This window comes from Neovison vison, chromosome 8 (genome assembly GCF_020171115.1).
Source record: "Neovison vison isolate M4711 chromosome 8, ASM_NN_V1, whole genome shotgun sequence".
NCBI classification, from domain to species: Eukaryota; Metazoa; Chordata; class Mammalia; order Carnivora; family Mustelidae; genus Neogale; species Neogale vison.
Genome location: NC_058098.1, coordinates 71,770,434 through 71,786,732, shown reverse-complemented (window position 1 = coordinate 71,786,732; position 16,299 = coordinate 71,770,434). Strand labels below are relative to the sequence as shown.

At 35.8% G+C, this 16,299-nt stretch overlaps 1 protein-coding gene across 4 annotated transcripts in view; it reads right to left on the bottom strand.

Annotated features, from left to right (window-relative positions):
• Window positions 1–8,386: 8,386 nt before the first annotated feature.
• Window positions 8,387–16,299, bottom strand: part of FOXN2 (forkhead box N2) — a 67,486-nt gene continuing 59,573 nt past the window's right edge. For all 4 annotated transcript variants that reach the window (XM_044263900.1, XM_044263899.1, XM_044263901.1 and 1 more), the window contains exons 5-6: window positions 15,256–15,324; window positions 8,387–12,742 (exon numbers count right to left, since the gene is read on the bottom strand). In XM_044263900.1, the coding sequence (XP_044119835.1) occupies window positions 12,219–12,742; window positions 15,256–15,324 (593 nt within the window). In that variant the 3' untranslated portion in view covers window positions 8,387–12,218. The remainder of the gene's footprint in view (window positions 12,743–15,255; window positions 15,325–16,299) is intronic.

The following is a 16,299-nucleotide window of genomic DNA, read 5'->3' as shown; positions in this document are numbered from 1 at the left end:
CATTAGGATTTTACTGTTATTATAAAAAGAAAAAGAGGGAAAAAAAGAACAAATGTTGGAGAGGATAATGGAAAATTTGGAACATTTGTGTGTTGCTGGTGGGAATGCAAAATGTTCAGCCACTGTAAAAATAGTATGATGGTTATTTTAAATAAATAAATAAATATTAAAGCTATGATTATCATCTGATCCAACAATTCTACTTCTAAGTATATATCCAAAAGAATTGACCACAGGGATTTAAAGAGATAGCTGTACACCAATGTTCATAACATTGTCATTCCCAAGAACCCAAAGATAGAAAAAACCCAAATGTTCATCAACAGGTGAATGAGTAAACAAAATACGGTATATAAATCATTGTATGGATATATACATATATACACAATGCATATTATTCAAGCTTAAAAAGAAATGGAATTCTGATACATGCTACCACATGTGAGAACCTAGAAAACATTACTCCAAGTTAAAATAAGTCAGATAAAAGAAGACAAGTCCTGTATGATTTCACTTTTCGGAGGCACCTAGAGTAGGCAAATTTGTGGAGACCGATTTTTGACAGTTGACGTTGACCAAGGTCACTGCGCTAAAGTAGTGATTGTCAGGCTTCTCCACTGCAAAGTTACCCACCTCCTCCCCCACTCCCAGTCCGGACCGTACTTGGACTTTGGAAGGAAGTATTGTGTGAAGCCCCCATTTAGGAAAAGGAAAAGTTAAGTTCCCCCTCCTTATAAGTGGAGTATCTGCACCATTTATTGGGAAGCCTTCTGTATGGGACATTTGTCTCTTCTCCCTCATTTCTTCATTTATTCAATCATTATTTGTAACACTGTGTACTCATGGATATTTATTTTATATTTTGGGCTATAAACCAACACTATTTTGTATATTTTGTTGCTTAAATGGTTCCAGTTTTGACCATTGGGAGCTCTTGCAGCTGGCAGTTAGCTGGGGAGGGGGGTTGTTTTGTTTTTCTTTCACTCTGTTTTAAATTAATAGACTTTACTTTTTAGAGCAGTTTTAGGTTACAGAGAAATAGAGTAGAAAGTACAGAGAGTTCTGATATACTTGCTTCCAGCCCTATTTTTCCCTACCCCAAGTTTCTCCTACTATGAACCTCTTACATTAGTGTGGTACATTTGTGACAATTGTCAATATCCATATGTTATTATTAACTGAAATGCATAGTTCACACTAGGGGGTCGCTCTTTATCTCATACATTCTGTGGCTTTCAGCACATGTATAATGACATGGATCCACTGTTACGGTAACAGTAGTTTAGTGTAGTTTCAATAAAATCCTAAAAATTCTCTGTGCTCCACCTATTCCTCTCTCTCTCCCTCTGAAGTCCCTGGAAACCACAGATCTTTTTACTGTCTCCATAATTTTGCTTTTCATGGGATATCATAGAGTTAGAATCACAGTATGTAGCTTTTTCAGATTGGCTTCTTTCGCTTAGCAATATGCATTTAATATTCTTCCATGTCTTTTTGTGGCTTGGTAGCTCATTTCTTTTTCTTCTTTGTTTCTAGTTGGATTGAGTACAACTGATTGTGCAACTAATCTCTAGAACGTTTTTCATTTTGCAAAACTCAAACTCCATGTTCATTAAAAAACAGCTTCCCGTTTCCCTTTTCCCACAGCCCCTGGCAACCACCCTTTCACTCTGTATCAATTAAATAACTCCAGGTACCTCCCTGAGTGGAATCATATAGTGTCTTTTTTGTGACTTGTTTATTTCACTTAAAATAATACCCTCAAGTTTCTTCTGTGTTACCTATCAAAATTTCCTTCCTTTTAAAGGCTGAATAATATTTCATTGTATGTATAATACCACATTTTGTTTAGCCATTCATCTGTCAGTGGACACCCGAGGTGCTTCCTTTATGTTATTGTAATGGTGCTATGAAGATGGTATACATATATTTCTTTGAGACCTTGCTTTTACTTCTTTTGGGTATAGCCCTGCTTGTGCTCTCTGTCTCTGCCTTTCTCTCAAATGAAAAAATAAAAAAGAATCTTAAAAAACAACAACAACAACATTAAGATATCACTATACACCTACTAAAATGACTAAAATACAAAATACTGACAACACCAAATGCTGACAAGAATGTGGAACAATAGGAACTCATTCATTTCTTCTGGGAATGCAACACACTTGCCACTTTGGAAGAAAGGTCAGTAGCTTCCCACAAAATAATCATTTGTACTGTATGATCCAGCAATTAAGTTCCATTTTATTTCCCCAAATGAGTTGAAAATATGTCCACAGGAAAACCTGCACACAACTTTTTTTTTAAAGATTTTATTTATTTATCTGAGCAAGAGAGAGAGCACACAAGCAGGAGGTAGAGGGAGAAGCAGATTCCCCCACTGAGCTGGGAGCCCAGCATGGGGCCCAATCCCAGGACCTGGAGATCATGACCTGAGCCAAAGGCAGATGCTTAACTGACTGAGCCACCGAGGTGCCCCTTAATTTTATTTTCATTTCCCTCATGACATGATGTTGAACTGTCTTTGCATATATTTATTTGCCATCTGTTTATCTTCTTTAAGTGTCCAGATATTTTGTTTATTTTAAAATTTTATTTATTTATTTATTTATTTGATAGGCAGAGAGGCAGACAGAGAGGGAGAAGCAGGCTCCCCACTGGGATGGAGCCTGATGCAGGGCTCCATCCCAGGACCCTGAGATCATGACTTGAACCGAAGGCAGAGGCTTTAACCCACTGAGCCGTTCAGGCACCCCTGTTTTGCTCATTTTTGAATTGTTTTCTTATTGTTGATTTTTAAGAGCATTTTATGTATTTTGATACCAGTTCTTTATTATAAATGTTTTGCAAATACTTTCTTCCAGGCTGTAGCTTGTCTTTCCATTTTCCTTCTTTATTCTTTTTCTTCTTTTTTTTTTTTTTAAAGATTTATTTATTTATTTGACACCGAGATATATATATAGAGAGAGAACACAACCAGGCGGAGTGGGAGAGGGAGAAGCCAGCTTCCTGCAGAACAGGAAGCCCAATGTGGGGCTTGATCCTAGGACCCTGGGATCATGACCTGAGCCGAAGGCAGACCCTCAATGGCTGAGCCACCCAGGCACCCCGCCTTTCCATTTTCTTAACAGTAACTTTCACAGAACCTAAGTTTTTAATTTTAGTTAAGTCCAACTTACCAATTTTCTCTTTCATTGCTTGTGCTTTTGCTGTTGCATCTTGTTGTAAGGTTTTAATTACTAATAACTATTGATTTAATTACAGATAGGTAGAAGATTACTAGATTTCTATTTCTTCTCGATTTAAGTTTGGTAATTTATGTCTTCTAAGAAATTTGTTAATTTCATCTAAATTGTTGAATTTATTGGCATAAAATTCTTAATGTTTTGTTGTACTTTTAATATCTATAGGATCTGTCCTTATGTCTCCTTTCATCTCTGATTTTGCTAATTTGGGTCCTCATTTTTTCCCATTAATTAATCTGGCTAGAGTTATACCACTCTTACTGATCTTGTCAGAAAATGTTTCATACTCCCCCCCCCCCCCCCCCCCTGCCATATACTGTCTAATTTTCTGGTTGTTTACAGAGGAGCTTAAGTCTGGTCCTGTCAATTATGGATGCAAGTCAAAGTATGAGGATGATTTCTTAAACTGCCTATCTCCTCAATGGTTTCCCTAAGGTTCTTATAACAGAAGCCCAGATCTTTGACTCACATGAATTTGGAAGACCTGGCACCAGGTGTTTTGTTGTGTGGCCACACTGTTAACCTTTTAATTCACCCCAAATCTCCTTTTTTCTCTTATCCCAGTATCTCAGTGATTGCTGTTATCCTTGCCCCAACAATAAGTTATGCTTTTAGTTCCAATACCTGTTTCTTTCAGATCGCAGCTTAAATCACATTCTTCATGGTAGCCTCTCTTTTTTTTTTTTAAAGATTTTATTTATTTATTTGACAGAGAGAGATCACAAGTAGGCAGAGAGGCAGGCAGAGAGAGAGGAGGAAGCAGGCTCCCTGCTGAGCAGAGAGCCCGATGCGGGACTCGATCCCAGGACCCTGAGATCATGACCTGAGCCGAAGGCAGCGGCTTAACCCACTGAGCCACCCAGGCGCCCCCATGGTAGCCTCTCTTAAAACCCTAGATAAAATATTATGTTTTCATAGCTCCCTATTCTTTTCTTTCATGACAATCATCACAATTCATAATTGCCTTTACATTTTTTGGGGAGAGGGATGTCTATTTTTACTTCTTAGTGCACATTGGATATCCAACAATTAAAGCTCAATGCTTGGGATTAGGCATTAAAATACCTCATTGAAAAACTGCTCAGTTAACTGTTTCAAAAAATTGAAGTGGAAAGCAAACTTACAGACTCTTTTTATGAAGCCAGCATTACCCTCATCGCCAAACCAGGAAAAGACCCCACCAAAAAGGAGTATTTCAGACCAATATCCCTGATAAGTATGGATGCTAAGGTTCTCAATAAGATCCTAGCAAATAGGATCCAACAGCACATTAAAAATATTATCCACCATGACCAGGTGGGATTCATCCCTGGGTTTCAAGGATGGTTCAACATTTGCAAATCAATCAATGTAATACAACAAATCAATAAGAGAAGAGAGAAGAATCATATGGTCATCTCAATTGATGCAGAAAAAGCATTTGACAAAATCCAGCATCCGTTCCTGATTAAAATGCTTCAAGTATAGGGATAGAGGGAACATTCCTCAACTTCATAAAATCTATCTATGAAAAACCCACAGCAAATATCATCCTCAATGGGAAAAACCTCACAGCCTTCCTGTTGAGATCAGGAACACGACAAAGATGCCCACTCTCACCACTCTTGTTCAACATAGTATTAGAAGTACTAGCAACAGCAATCACACAACAAAGAGAAATAAAAGGTATCCAAATTGGCAATGAAGAAGTCAAACTCTCTCTTTGCAGATGACATGATACTTTGTATGGAAAATCCAAAAGACTCCACCCCTAAACTGCTAGCACTCATACCCCAATTCAGTAATGTGGCAGGATACTAAGTCAATGCACAGAAGAAAAAAAAAAAAGAAAGAAAGAAAGAAGAAAGAAAGAAAGAAAGAAAGAAAGAAAGAGTGCTCAGTTTACCAAGGGTGTAGAATTTTTTCCCAACTCCTTTCCTGATATACAAGATTATCATATAAATTTAGTTATAATGCAGAGTACTTTATGCTGGCTGCAGTTTCCACTTAAGAATTCTCAACAATTGGGGCACCTGTATGCCTTAGTTAGCTAACTGTTGGACGCTTGGTTTTGGCTCAGGCTGTGGGATGGAGTCTTGGACTGCACTGTTCTCAGCATGGATTCTCTCCCTCTGCCCAGCACCCCCTCACCTTGCACTCTCTCAAATAAATAAGTAAATAAAAACTTAAAAAAAATTTTTCAACCACTAAGGGCACCTGGGTGGCTCAATTGGAAGGCAGCTATGCTCACCCCTATACCACCAATGCTTGGGTGGCTCAGTTGGTTGAGCCAACAAACTTTTGGTTTTGGCTCAGGTCCATGGTCTTGGGGTCCTGGGATCAAGCCCTGCCTGGAGCACCATGCCTCTGCCCCTTCTACAGTAAATAAACCTTAAAAAAAAAAAAATCCATAACCATTAGATAATTGTGTTTCAGGTTCTGAAATCTCCCATACATTACTATTCTTTGCAGGGTCTCCTTTCTGTCCAATTCCTAGTTTCTGCTTTTATTACACTGTCCCCACAAGATATTTATAAGTATTTACTTGAACCAAAATCTCAAGGTTGAGGAAAGTTCTACAAGGAAGTAAATCCACTTCTACAAAAATTTTGTATAAGAATCACTTTAGTTAAAAAAGGATTGTTTTTATCCACTACATTATGAGGTAAATAAGGCTTCACGACTTGCCTTGAGTTCACTGAAAAATGCCTCCTCCAAGAATATATTTGTAAACAAACTTTTGGAACACAAACTATCAAACACATGTGTAGCACATGGCTATTTCAATTTTTAGTTGACAGCTTTTAACAGTTCTCTATAATTTCATGATACATAATAAGTTACTAAGATTAGTAATTGTTTTCATTCTTAGAGATTTTCAACAGTTTCACATCTAAATTTTTGCACAGTTTTTGAGATCTTTATTTCTAGTTTTTGTTTGTTTTTTAACCTGTCAAATCAGCATGTCCCAAAATTCTTGAGGGAAAGACTAGATGTTTTAACCCATTTTTAAGTAAAAAGTCATTTTTCTAAAAATGGCATATATTTCTTTCCCCTTCAGAACTAGTATGAGCTAGATGAATGCAATAGTGAGAATACTTTTTTTTTTTTAAGAATTAATTTATTTGACAGACAGAGATACAGTGAGAGAGGAACACAAGCAGGGGGAGTGGAAGAAGGAGAAGCAGGCTTCCCACGGAGGAGGAGGCACCCCCACTTCTGGGGCTTGATCCCAAGACTTAACAACAACTAAGACACTTAACAACTGAGCCACCCAGGTGCCCCGAGAATAACATTCTTTTTTTTTTTTAATTTATTTTTTATTTATTTTCAGCATAACAAAATTCGTTATTTTTGCACCACACCCAGTGCTCCATGCAATCTGTGCCCTCTATAATACCCACCACCTGGTACCCCAATCTCCCACCCCCGCCCCTTCAAAACCCTCAGATTGTTTTTCAGAGTCCATAGTCTCTCATGGTTCACCTCCCCTTCCAATTTCCCCCAACTCCCTTCTCCTAACTCCCCATGTCCTCCATGTTATTGGTTATGCTCCACAAATAAGTGAAACCATATGATAATTGACTCTCTCTGCTTGACTTATTTCACTCAGCATAATCTCTTCCAGTCCCGTCCATGTTGCTACAAAAGTTGGGTATTCGTCCTTTCTGATAGAGGCATAATACTTCATAGTGTATATGGACCACATCTTCCTTATCCATTCGTCCGTTGAAGGGCATCTTGGTTCTTTCCACAGTTTGACGACCATGGCCATTGCTGCTATAAACACTGGGGTACAGACGGCCCTTCTTTTCACTACATCTGTATCTTTGGGGTAAATACCCAGTAGTGCAATTGCAGGGTCATAGGGAAGTTCTATTTTTATGAATGAAAAGGGAGAGATCACAACTAACACCAAGGAAGTAGAAACAATCAGCAGAAGTTATCATCAACAGTTATATGCCAATAAGCTAAGCAACCTAGATGAAATGGATGCATTCCTGGAAAACTATAAACTCCCAAAATTGAACCAGGAAGAAATTGACAACCTGAATAGACCGATATCTAGTAACGAGATTGAAGCAGTGATCAACAACCTCCCAAAAAACAAGAGCCCAAGACCTGACGGATTCCCTGGGGAATTCTACCAAACTTTCAAAGAAGAAATAACACCTATTCTCCTGAAGCTGTTTCAGAAAATTGAAGCAGAAGGAAAACTTCCAGATTCTTTCTATGAAGCCAGCATTACCCTGATCCCTAAACCAGGCAAAGACCCTACCAAAAACGAGAATAACATTCTTAAGGAATAAATACATGAGTCCCAAATGCCTATGTTTGGTAAATAATTTTGTATATCAAAAAGATGCTTTGGAAGGAGGGCTTAGAGAGTGTGGTAGTTTTCAATCAATACAGCTGTCTCATTTGACTCATTTTAAATAAACAACTCCACATAGCTAATACCATTTAAATTTCCAGCACAGAATTTCAAAGGGAAGTAGGGGGTGAGGGGATTAACATTAAGATGTTGGTTGTCCATTATTTCATTTTATAATGGATGCCCCAATTTTTATTTTATTTTTTTTAAAGATTTTATTTATTTATTTGTCAGAGAGAGAGGGAGAGAGAGCAAGCACAGGCAGAGGCATAGGGAGAAGCAGGCTCCCCACCGAGCAAGGAGGGGAGTCCCGATGTGGGACTCGATCCCAAGACGCCGGGATCATGACCTGAGCCGAAGGCAGCCGCCCAACCAACTGAGCCACCCAGGCGTCCCGGATGCCCCAATTTTTAAACACACAGTAGTACTGGATATTGTTGAAGTAACAACACTACTATATTTAGAAATAATCTTAATTTCATTATCTGCACAATTTTTCTTATATTTCAAAATATCTCATATGTATATGAAAAAATATATATGAAAAGTTCATCTTCAGGAAGAGAATAATTAACACTATTTTAGCTTTCAAAATTACTAAAATGGCCTGTAAAAACCAGGTAAAACAACACTTTAAAAAAAGACAAATATTCTGAAATTAAAACTTAATTTTTCATTTGTGTAACTTCAGCTTTGTAACACCAAAATGGAAATGGCATGTGTATGTAGAAGTATGAGCCACTTATATCTAACTAGCCACCCCAAAAGAACAGAGAAAGTACAACAATGTTATAAAACAAGGTTTATTCTGCAATACTTTATCATAATGAATTGCATCTCTTTGGTAAAAATAAACTTTATAAACATTTTAATAATCAGAGATTAGATACAAAAACTAAGTATCTGTTAGGTTGCTTTTAATATGAGTGAAGACTGGCAACTGAGAAGTGGTTCACTTGTGACTGGTCATCTACTGGCAGTTATAACTCAAACTCAGGGCAATTTTTATGCTACATTAGAAAAGAGGATAAGGAAACCAGTTTAACAACTCAAATTTCTTGAATCAGAAAGCATTACACTTTCATTTAAAAATAAATAATAGTTACAGTGAATTGGCAATTATACATTTTTATACACTATATGATGGCAACATAATACTTGAAGCACTTAGTTTACTAAGAAATGTACAACAATTATAAAAACAAGTTTTGACAATGGCACTGGCAGTTAGATGCAAAAAAATGTGCTTTAAGAAAAAATGGCAGGTATAACATTAAAATACTCTACTTTGTCTTTCAATAAATATTTTGAGTACATCATTAACACAGTGAAGTAAACTTTGTTTAAATCAAAGCTTACACATTTCAAATTAACAACAACAACAAAAAAACCTGTAAAGTATATGTAAACCAGAAAGCCTTTAATTAAATGCTATGGTCTTCACAAATGGTTGTTAAGTTACTGTAGTATTTAAGACAAAAGTCTTTATAGCTTTGTGAAGTATTCACATCTGTTGGTTAAATTGCTAGGAAAGGCCTCCTGGTCTATGAAGACACACATTCCCTCAACGCTTTCTCTACCTTTGAATTCGTGCTTACATATATTTAACTGACCACCTAGTATGAACCCTTTACATAATGCCTCAGAAAGTAGCAAAAGAAAAAAATATATATATTCCAAACCTTATTATATACAGGGGTATCTACATTAAGGGAAGTCATGCTGGCTCTAGGGAGGAAAGGAAAGGCTCAAAGGTGGAAAAAAGGAGGCAATCCACCAATAATTATCTTTTCCATGAATACAAGTAATGTTTTCTTTCTCTGAATTTGATAGGTAAAATAAAATATCAATTTAGTAATAATATTGCACAAACAAATTTCAAAAACCTATATTCAAGAAACACTGATTCTATTTGGGATGTGAAAGATAAAGATTAATTGTGCTGACTCAAAACTTTCACTAGATATCTATTATAAACTGGAATTGGCTATAACAATTTGTATTGATGTAAGGCAAATTATGTTAGTTTAAATCACAGTCTTAAAATATGCTGGAACATATATAACCTCTCTGGGACTGCCAAACTGTTTCTATTACAGTATAATTTCTTGTTAATATATTATTAGAAATACAATTTCCAGTCCATAGGACTTGAAATGACTTTCCTTAGTTGGGTGGTTATTAGCCATGTTTTTATCTTAACACACCTGAGGAATGGGATCATAATATCTATGGAAGTAATAATGGGGGAATCATAATTAAAAAGCTACTTCCCCTTGAAAATAACTGCTTTGATAAATCAGCAAATGGAAAGTGATGCACTGAATTCTGTATAAGAATTGTGTAGAATATTATTGTTATTTATATTAAATGAAAATAATTTTGAAGATCCCTCTTAAAGAGGGAACAACTCTCCCCCTCCTTACCTTAGAACATTTTCCTCTGCTTACGAAGAGTAATTACCTAATGGACAGGAACCAGAGAGAACATCTGTGGTACAGAATTTCGTTGAACAAAATACACTGGAACCAGATCACTGAAACACACTTTTACTAATGTCTATCTAAAGGGCCACTGTAAACAGCTTTAAGATATTGTTATTAAAGTGATTTTTATAATCTGTGTGCTGTTTATACTGTGGTATAAGCATTTGTTTGTGTGTGTTACAGTCACTGTCTACAGCAAAAGGTACCGACTTGGATTAGCCATTTTCTGTAGTAGATGTGACATGTATGAAGAAGGAAAAAAAGAAAAAAACCCCAAATACCTCATCCTGCACACTTAAGAACTATTTTTCATCATCAACAAATTTAAAAATTACTGTATTTCAACAGCACTGATACTATTAACATGGCTATTCAAGTTCATTTACAATGAGCATGGAAACAGGACAGGTAATATTAATGTTGTTATCCCTGGCTTAAAGTTTTGCCAATTGAAAAAGATGTTTTCCATTATGCTTCTCATTCAACAGTTTTGCCCAAATAAAATTTACAAGTTAAAATAAAAGTATCTCTTAAAAAAAAAATCCAATAAAACATTTTAGTCATAGAAACAGCTGAAGTAACCAACCCAAATCATGAGCCTATGTATCTATGTGCGTATGTATGTATGGATATACGAAATTATCAGAAAAATGAAAACAAGTTCATTGTTATAAAACAGAATGTACCATGAGATAAGACTAAACTTTTGGAAAGTTGCTTCCACCACTGTAAAAATATATACATAATGAGTAAGTTTAGTTTTATTAGTATCCTGTGTTCTTTCTAAATAATAAAGTCAAACCATAAAAATGATATGGAAAGATGTCTCACAGAAGCAGATTTGTTCAAATACTTAAAAGCCTTAGTCAGTGCACCTTTGGAACAGCAATATAAAATCTTTTAGCATGGAATAAATGGCACATATATTATAACTGCCTCCCCCAAAGGGTATACTGTATAAGATTTAATTGTATATGAATTTTGAAACTCCACACTTGATCTTAGCCAAAAGGCCGAGAATCGATAGGTACTTTGTCTCTATAGTTTTGTTAAATCCTTTTAAATTTAATTAGGAATACATACAGACTTAATTCATACAAACCTTGGATGGAAGTTTTTTCCTAAATGATCTATCTTTATTTAAAAGGACATAAGTAGTAACTATTCAAAATACTTCTATTAGATTACACTCCATTCCTACTACAAAATTCCCAGAATGCAGTCCATTTAACAACACATGAAAGATTCTCTTATTGCAAAAAGTGTGTCAAAATGGGTGTTAACCCCATAACACACTTTATGGCTATATCCTCTCATTGGATTGTTTCTACTCAACAAAGACAGCTAGTGGCTAAAATTCAAACAATGATTGCAAAGCACTTTGGGAACAAACAAAAGGCCCCAATAAATGTTATGCAACATCTGGGAAGAAAAAAAAATCAAAGATAATATTGTAATAGGAATTGGAGTGTTCTTAGATGAAATTTTACCACAAAACTGCCTTTTCTAAATTTTAAGAACTCTTTGCTGTACTTCCTGCCTATGTAACCAAAAGGAGCTTTTGAGACATCTAGGACCTTTTCCAATTTATATTCAAGTTTTTCCATGCTTCAACAAAAAATAATTAAAAACAAAAATTAAGACAAAATAAAAAATCAAAATCTCATTCTACTAGGTTGCATGTGTCCAGAGAGAAGTATGTGAGAAAGACATCAGCAACATTTTTGGCTGGATCAGCAACTATAGCTAATTACAAATGATTGGAAAAGAAAATGAGAAAAAGTTACAGAGTTGCCAATTCTTACACTTTAACATATTAACAGAATAAAAGATACTTCCTACAAGTTTTAAGACATAGGCTGTGGATTTTCCTATAAAAAAATTTCCAAATTTTAAAGACACTTATTACAAAAATTAGCTTTTAGGACTTGGCATCGTATCTATGGTTGGGCATGGTCCTAACAGCAATTATTTAATAAAGATTAAAACAAATGTTTCGAAATAAACAGGTAATTAGCACCCCTCCCCCACCCCAAACCAAAAGAAGTCCATTATGGCTTTGATATCCCTTGTAAAGAATTAAGTAGAAGAGTATTGCCACACTTGAAAATAATTTCACACTAATAAGTATTTCTATTTTTTCCGCTGCTTTTGATTTTGTGTCTTTGCAGTACTTATTAGGGAACCCAGACATGTACGGATTCCAGCAAGGTGGAGCAGAGATCCAGCTGCCTCTTTGAGCTCCTCATCAATTTCTTGACATAACTGTTTGCGCATCTTTTTGCCTGGCTGTCCTTTGTCAGAGGTATCTGCACAAGCCTGTGATGCATAGCCACTGTCTCCAAGAGGATCATCTTCATAATCAACATCTGTATCTTCTTCACTGCGAAATCCTTCACTGCCATCACTTCCCACATGGCTACTCTTTGGGATGAAATCATATGCCTCATCCACGGAGGACAGAGAAGACACGCTAGACCTGGATGCACAGCGCTGTGCTGCCACGCTACTCGCACTGTAATTGTGGTCTTCTTTTGGATCAATGCTCGTGGCCGAAGAATCACTCTCTTGCAATCGCACAGTACTGGCATGATTAAAGGCATTGCTGTAACTCCTCTTTTTTTGCATTGCTGTTTTAAGAGGAAGAGGCTTCTCACCTGTGGAAAAAAACACTTCCATCAATAGGTCAAATGCATCTGATTGCCAAGAACAGACCATTTAAACGAGTAGTGAGAATTCTAGGGTTAGTAAAGTTCTGTAGGTTTTTGTTCACTTGTTTCTTTTTTTACTTAGACATTATATGCCATCCTTTGGTATTAACTTGAAACATTTTAAAATCACTTAATGATATGACTTGACCTTTCCAGGAAAATTATAATTATTTTGAGCTGTTTGTAGAGAATGCCTCAATAAGAATGTACCACTGTTGAGCTAACCATTTTCTTATTGATATTTAGGTTTTCCCAATTTTTCACTATGAATAATATTGCAATGTGAATCCTTCTAGATGCCTTTTCTTACACATATGCAAATATTCTTCTAGAATAGCAAGAAACAGATTTATTAAGTAAAAGGATATATACATTTTGAATTATAATTGGTATTTTTTTTTTTAACAGAAGTATAGTTGACATACAATCTTAACATTTGTTTTAGGAGTACAATATAGGGATTTGATAATTCTAAACATTATGTAAGTAAAGTCAACATATAAAGTTTTACAATATTATTGACTCTATTCCCTATACTGTACTTTTCATCCCCCTGTGATTTATAACTGGAATTTTGTAACCTCTTAACTGCCTTCACTTATTTCACTTATCCCTCCACCTTCCTTGCCCCTGGCAAGCACCAGTTTGTTCTCTTGTAAGTCTGTTTCTGTTCTTTCTTTCTTTCCTTCCTTCTTTCTTGATTTTGCTTATTTGACAGAGCACGCACACACACACAAGTGTACAAACAGGAGTGGCAGGTTCCCTGCTGTGCAAAGAGCGTGACATGAGGCTTGATCCCAGGACTCTGGGATCATGCCCTGAGCCAAAGGCAGATGCTTAACTGACTGAGTCACCCAGGTGCCTGTTTTTTTTTAAGATTTTTATTAATTTGAGAGACAGAGAGGAGTGAGGGGAGGGGTGGAGGGGGAGGGAAAGGGACAAGCACACTCCCATAAGCATGGAGCCTACTCAGGGCTCAATCTAGGACCCCAAGATCATGACATGAGCTGAAACCAAGAGTCAGGCACGTAATGGACTGAGCCACCCAGGCATCTGCTTTTGTTTTTTGTTTGTTCATTTGTTTTGTTTTTTCAATTCCATATATGAGTGAAATCATATGCAGTTTGTCTTTCCCTGGCTTTCTTTCACTTGGCATAAAACTCTCTAGGTCCATTTATGTTGTCAAGAATGGCAAAATTTCATTCCTTTTTTATGGTGGAGTAATATTCCATTGTGTATATATATCACATTTTATCCATTCATCTACTGATGATGGACAGAAGATGTTTGCTTCCATACCTTGGCTATGCAAATAATGCTGCAATAAACACAGGGGTGCAGGTATCCTTTCAAATTAAGTGTTTGTTTTTTCAGGTAAATACCCAGAGTGGAATTACAGGATGGTATGGTACTTCTATTTTCAGTTTTTTGAGGAATCTCCATACTGTTTTTCATAGTGGCTGCACCTATTTGCATTCCCACCAATAGCAGGTTCCCTTTTTCTCTACATTCTCATCAACACTTGTTATTTCTTACCTTTTTGATACTAGACATTCTAATTAGTAGGAGATTTCACTGTGGTTTGATTTGTATTTGTGGCTGGTATTTTCAAATTGTGCTCCAAAATGGTTGTACTTACTTACATCCTACAGTGTTCAACAATATCCAGTTCTCACAATTAAAACCTAATATTATCATTTTAATTTTTCATAATCTCATGGGCAAAAAAAGTAGTATCTCAGTATTGTTTCATTTGGCATTTCCCTGTCTTCTAGAGAAGCTGCATATCTTTTCAAATGTGTGTTGTCCACTTTATTTCCTTCCCTGAGACCCGCCTAATTCATATATTGGCTTTTCTGAATATCTTTCTTATTTCTTACTTGTAGAGTCCTTTTACATATACTCAATATTAACCCTTTGTTTATTATATACATAGTAAAAAAATGTTCTCTCAAGTGTTTTCCTTGTGTGACTTTTGTTACAAATACCTTTTGTTGTGAGAACTACAGAATTTTGATGTTTAAATTTACCTATGTTTTTTTTATGGATTTTGCACTTAGTATCTAAAGGGTTTTCCAATTCCAAGGTTATAAATTTCTTGTATTTTTCTTATAGTTATATATATTATACTTCTTATATTTATATATAAATTTCTTATATTTTGTTATTTATGACTTTCATTTTTACTTTTAAATTCTCATCTTTAATTTCTACACATGCTATTTATTTCCTTGTTTCCTGGTCCATGTAAAAATATCACAGTATTAACTTCAATCTCATAACTGCTCACATATATTAAGGGAAATACAATAAAATGGAAACTAAGTAATTCAAATGAAAACACAATTTAGTTAGAAAAAACAATTCTGCCTATAATATTTAAATATTTTATATTCTAAATTACATTTGAAAAAGCACTCACAAAAATGTATTTTAGGAAGAATGGCATGATTGCTTACATTCTAAAATTCCTTGTTCTATAGAAGTATTTAAAAGCATCATTGCAGTGGCAGCATCAATATCAGATTCTGAAAAAGGAAGAGAGTAACAATATTAATGTTCTTTATAAAAGAGAAGCTATTATAAGTATTTGTAAAGGTAACCAGTGTTAAGATTTGGTATATATTCTTTTACTTAAATACATACACACACAAAAAAAACAAAATGAGACATATTATTCTGCAATCTGTTTTTGTTCACTTAAAATTCTGAACAGTTTATGGGGCGCCTGGGTGGCTCAGTACGTTAAGCCTCTGCCTTTGGCTCAGGTCATGATCTCAGGGTCCTGGGATAGAGCCCCGCATTGGGCTCTCTGCTCTGCAGGGAGACTACTTCCCCCACCCCTGCCCCTGCCTGTCTCTCTGCCTACTTGTGATCTCTCTCTCTCTGTGAAATAAATAAATAAAAATCTTTAATAAAAAAATTATGAACAGTTTTGTGGATAGTATCGAGTAAAGGAGAATTGAGAAGTACCAGATAATAAAATCTTGTGATTTTCTTAGTAACATTTTTTCTCTAGCTTACTTTAGTATAAGCAAACAGTATGTTATTCATAAAAAATACAAAATATGTGTTCACAACTGTGTATGTCATCACTAAGGCTTCCAGTCAACAGTAGGCTATTAGTAGTTAAGATTTTGGGGAATCAAGTTATACATGGATTTTCAACTGTATAGGGGAAGGAGGCAGGGGTCAGCACTCCTAACCCCTGCATTGTTCAGGGGTCAACTGTACTTGACTAAAAATGTACATTAAGGCACTATTACTTTTTAGAATTTTTACCTTTTAAGAAAAAGATTATTTGAGAGAGAATGAGACAGAAAAAGAGAGGAAAAGAGGGAGAGTGCAAGCAGGTGGAAGGCCAGAGGGAGAGAATACTGAAGCAGACTCCCACTGGCAGGGCTCAGTCCCACGGCCCATGAGATCAGGACCTGAGCCGAAACCAAAGGTCAGACATCCAACCAACTGAGCCACTGAGGTTCCCCTACACTTTATAGCATGTA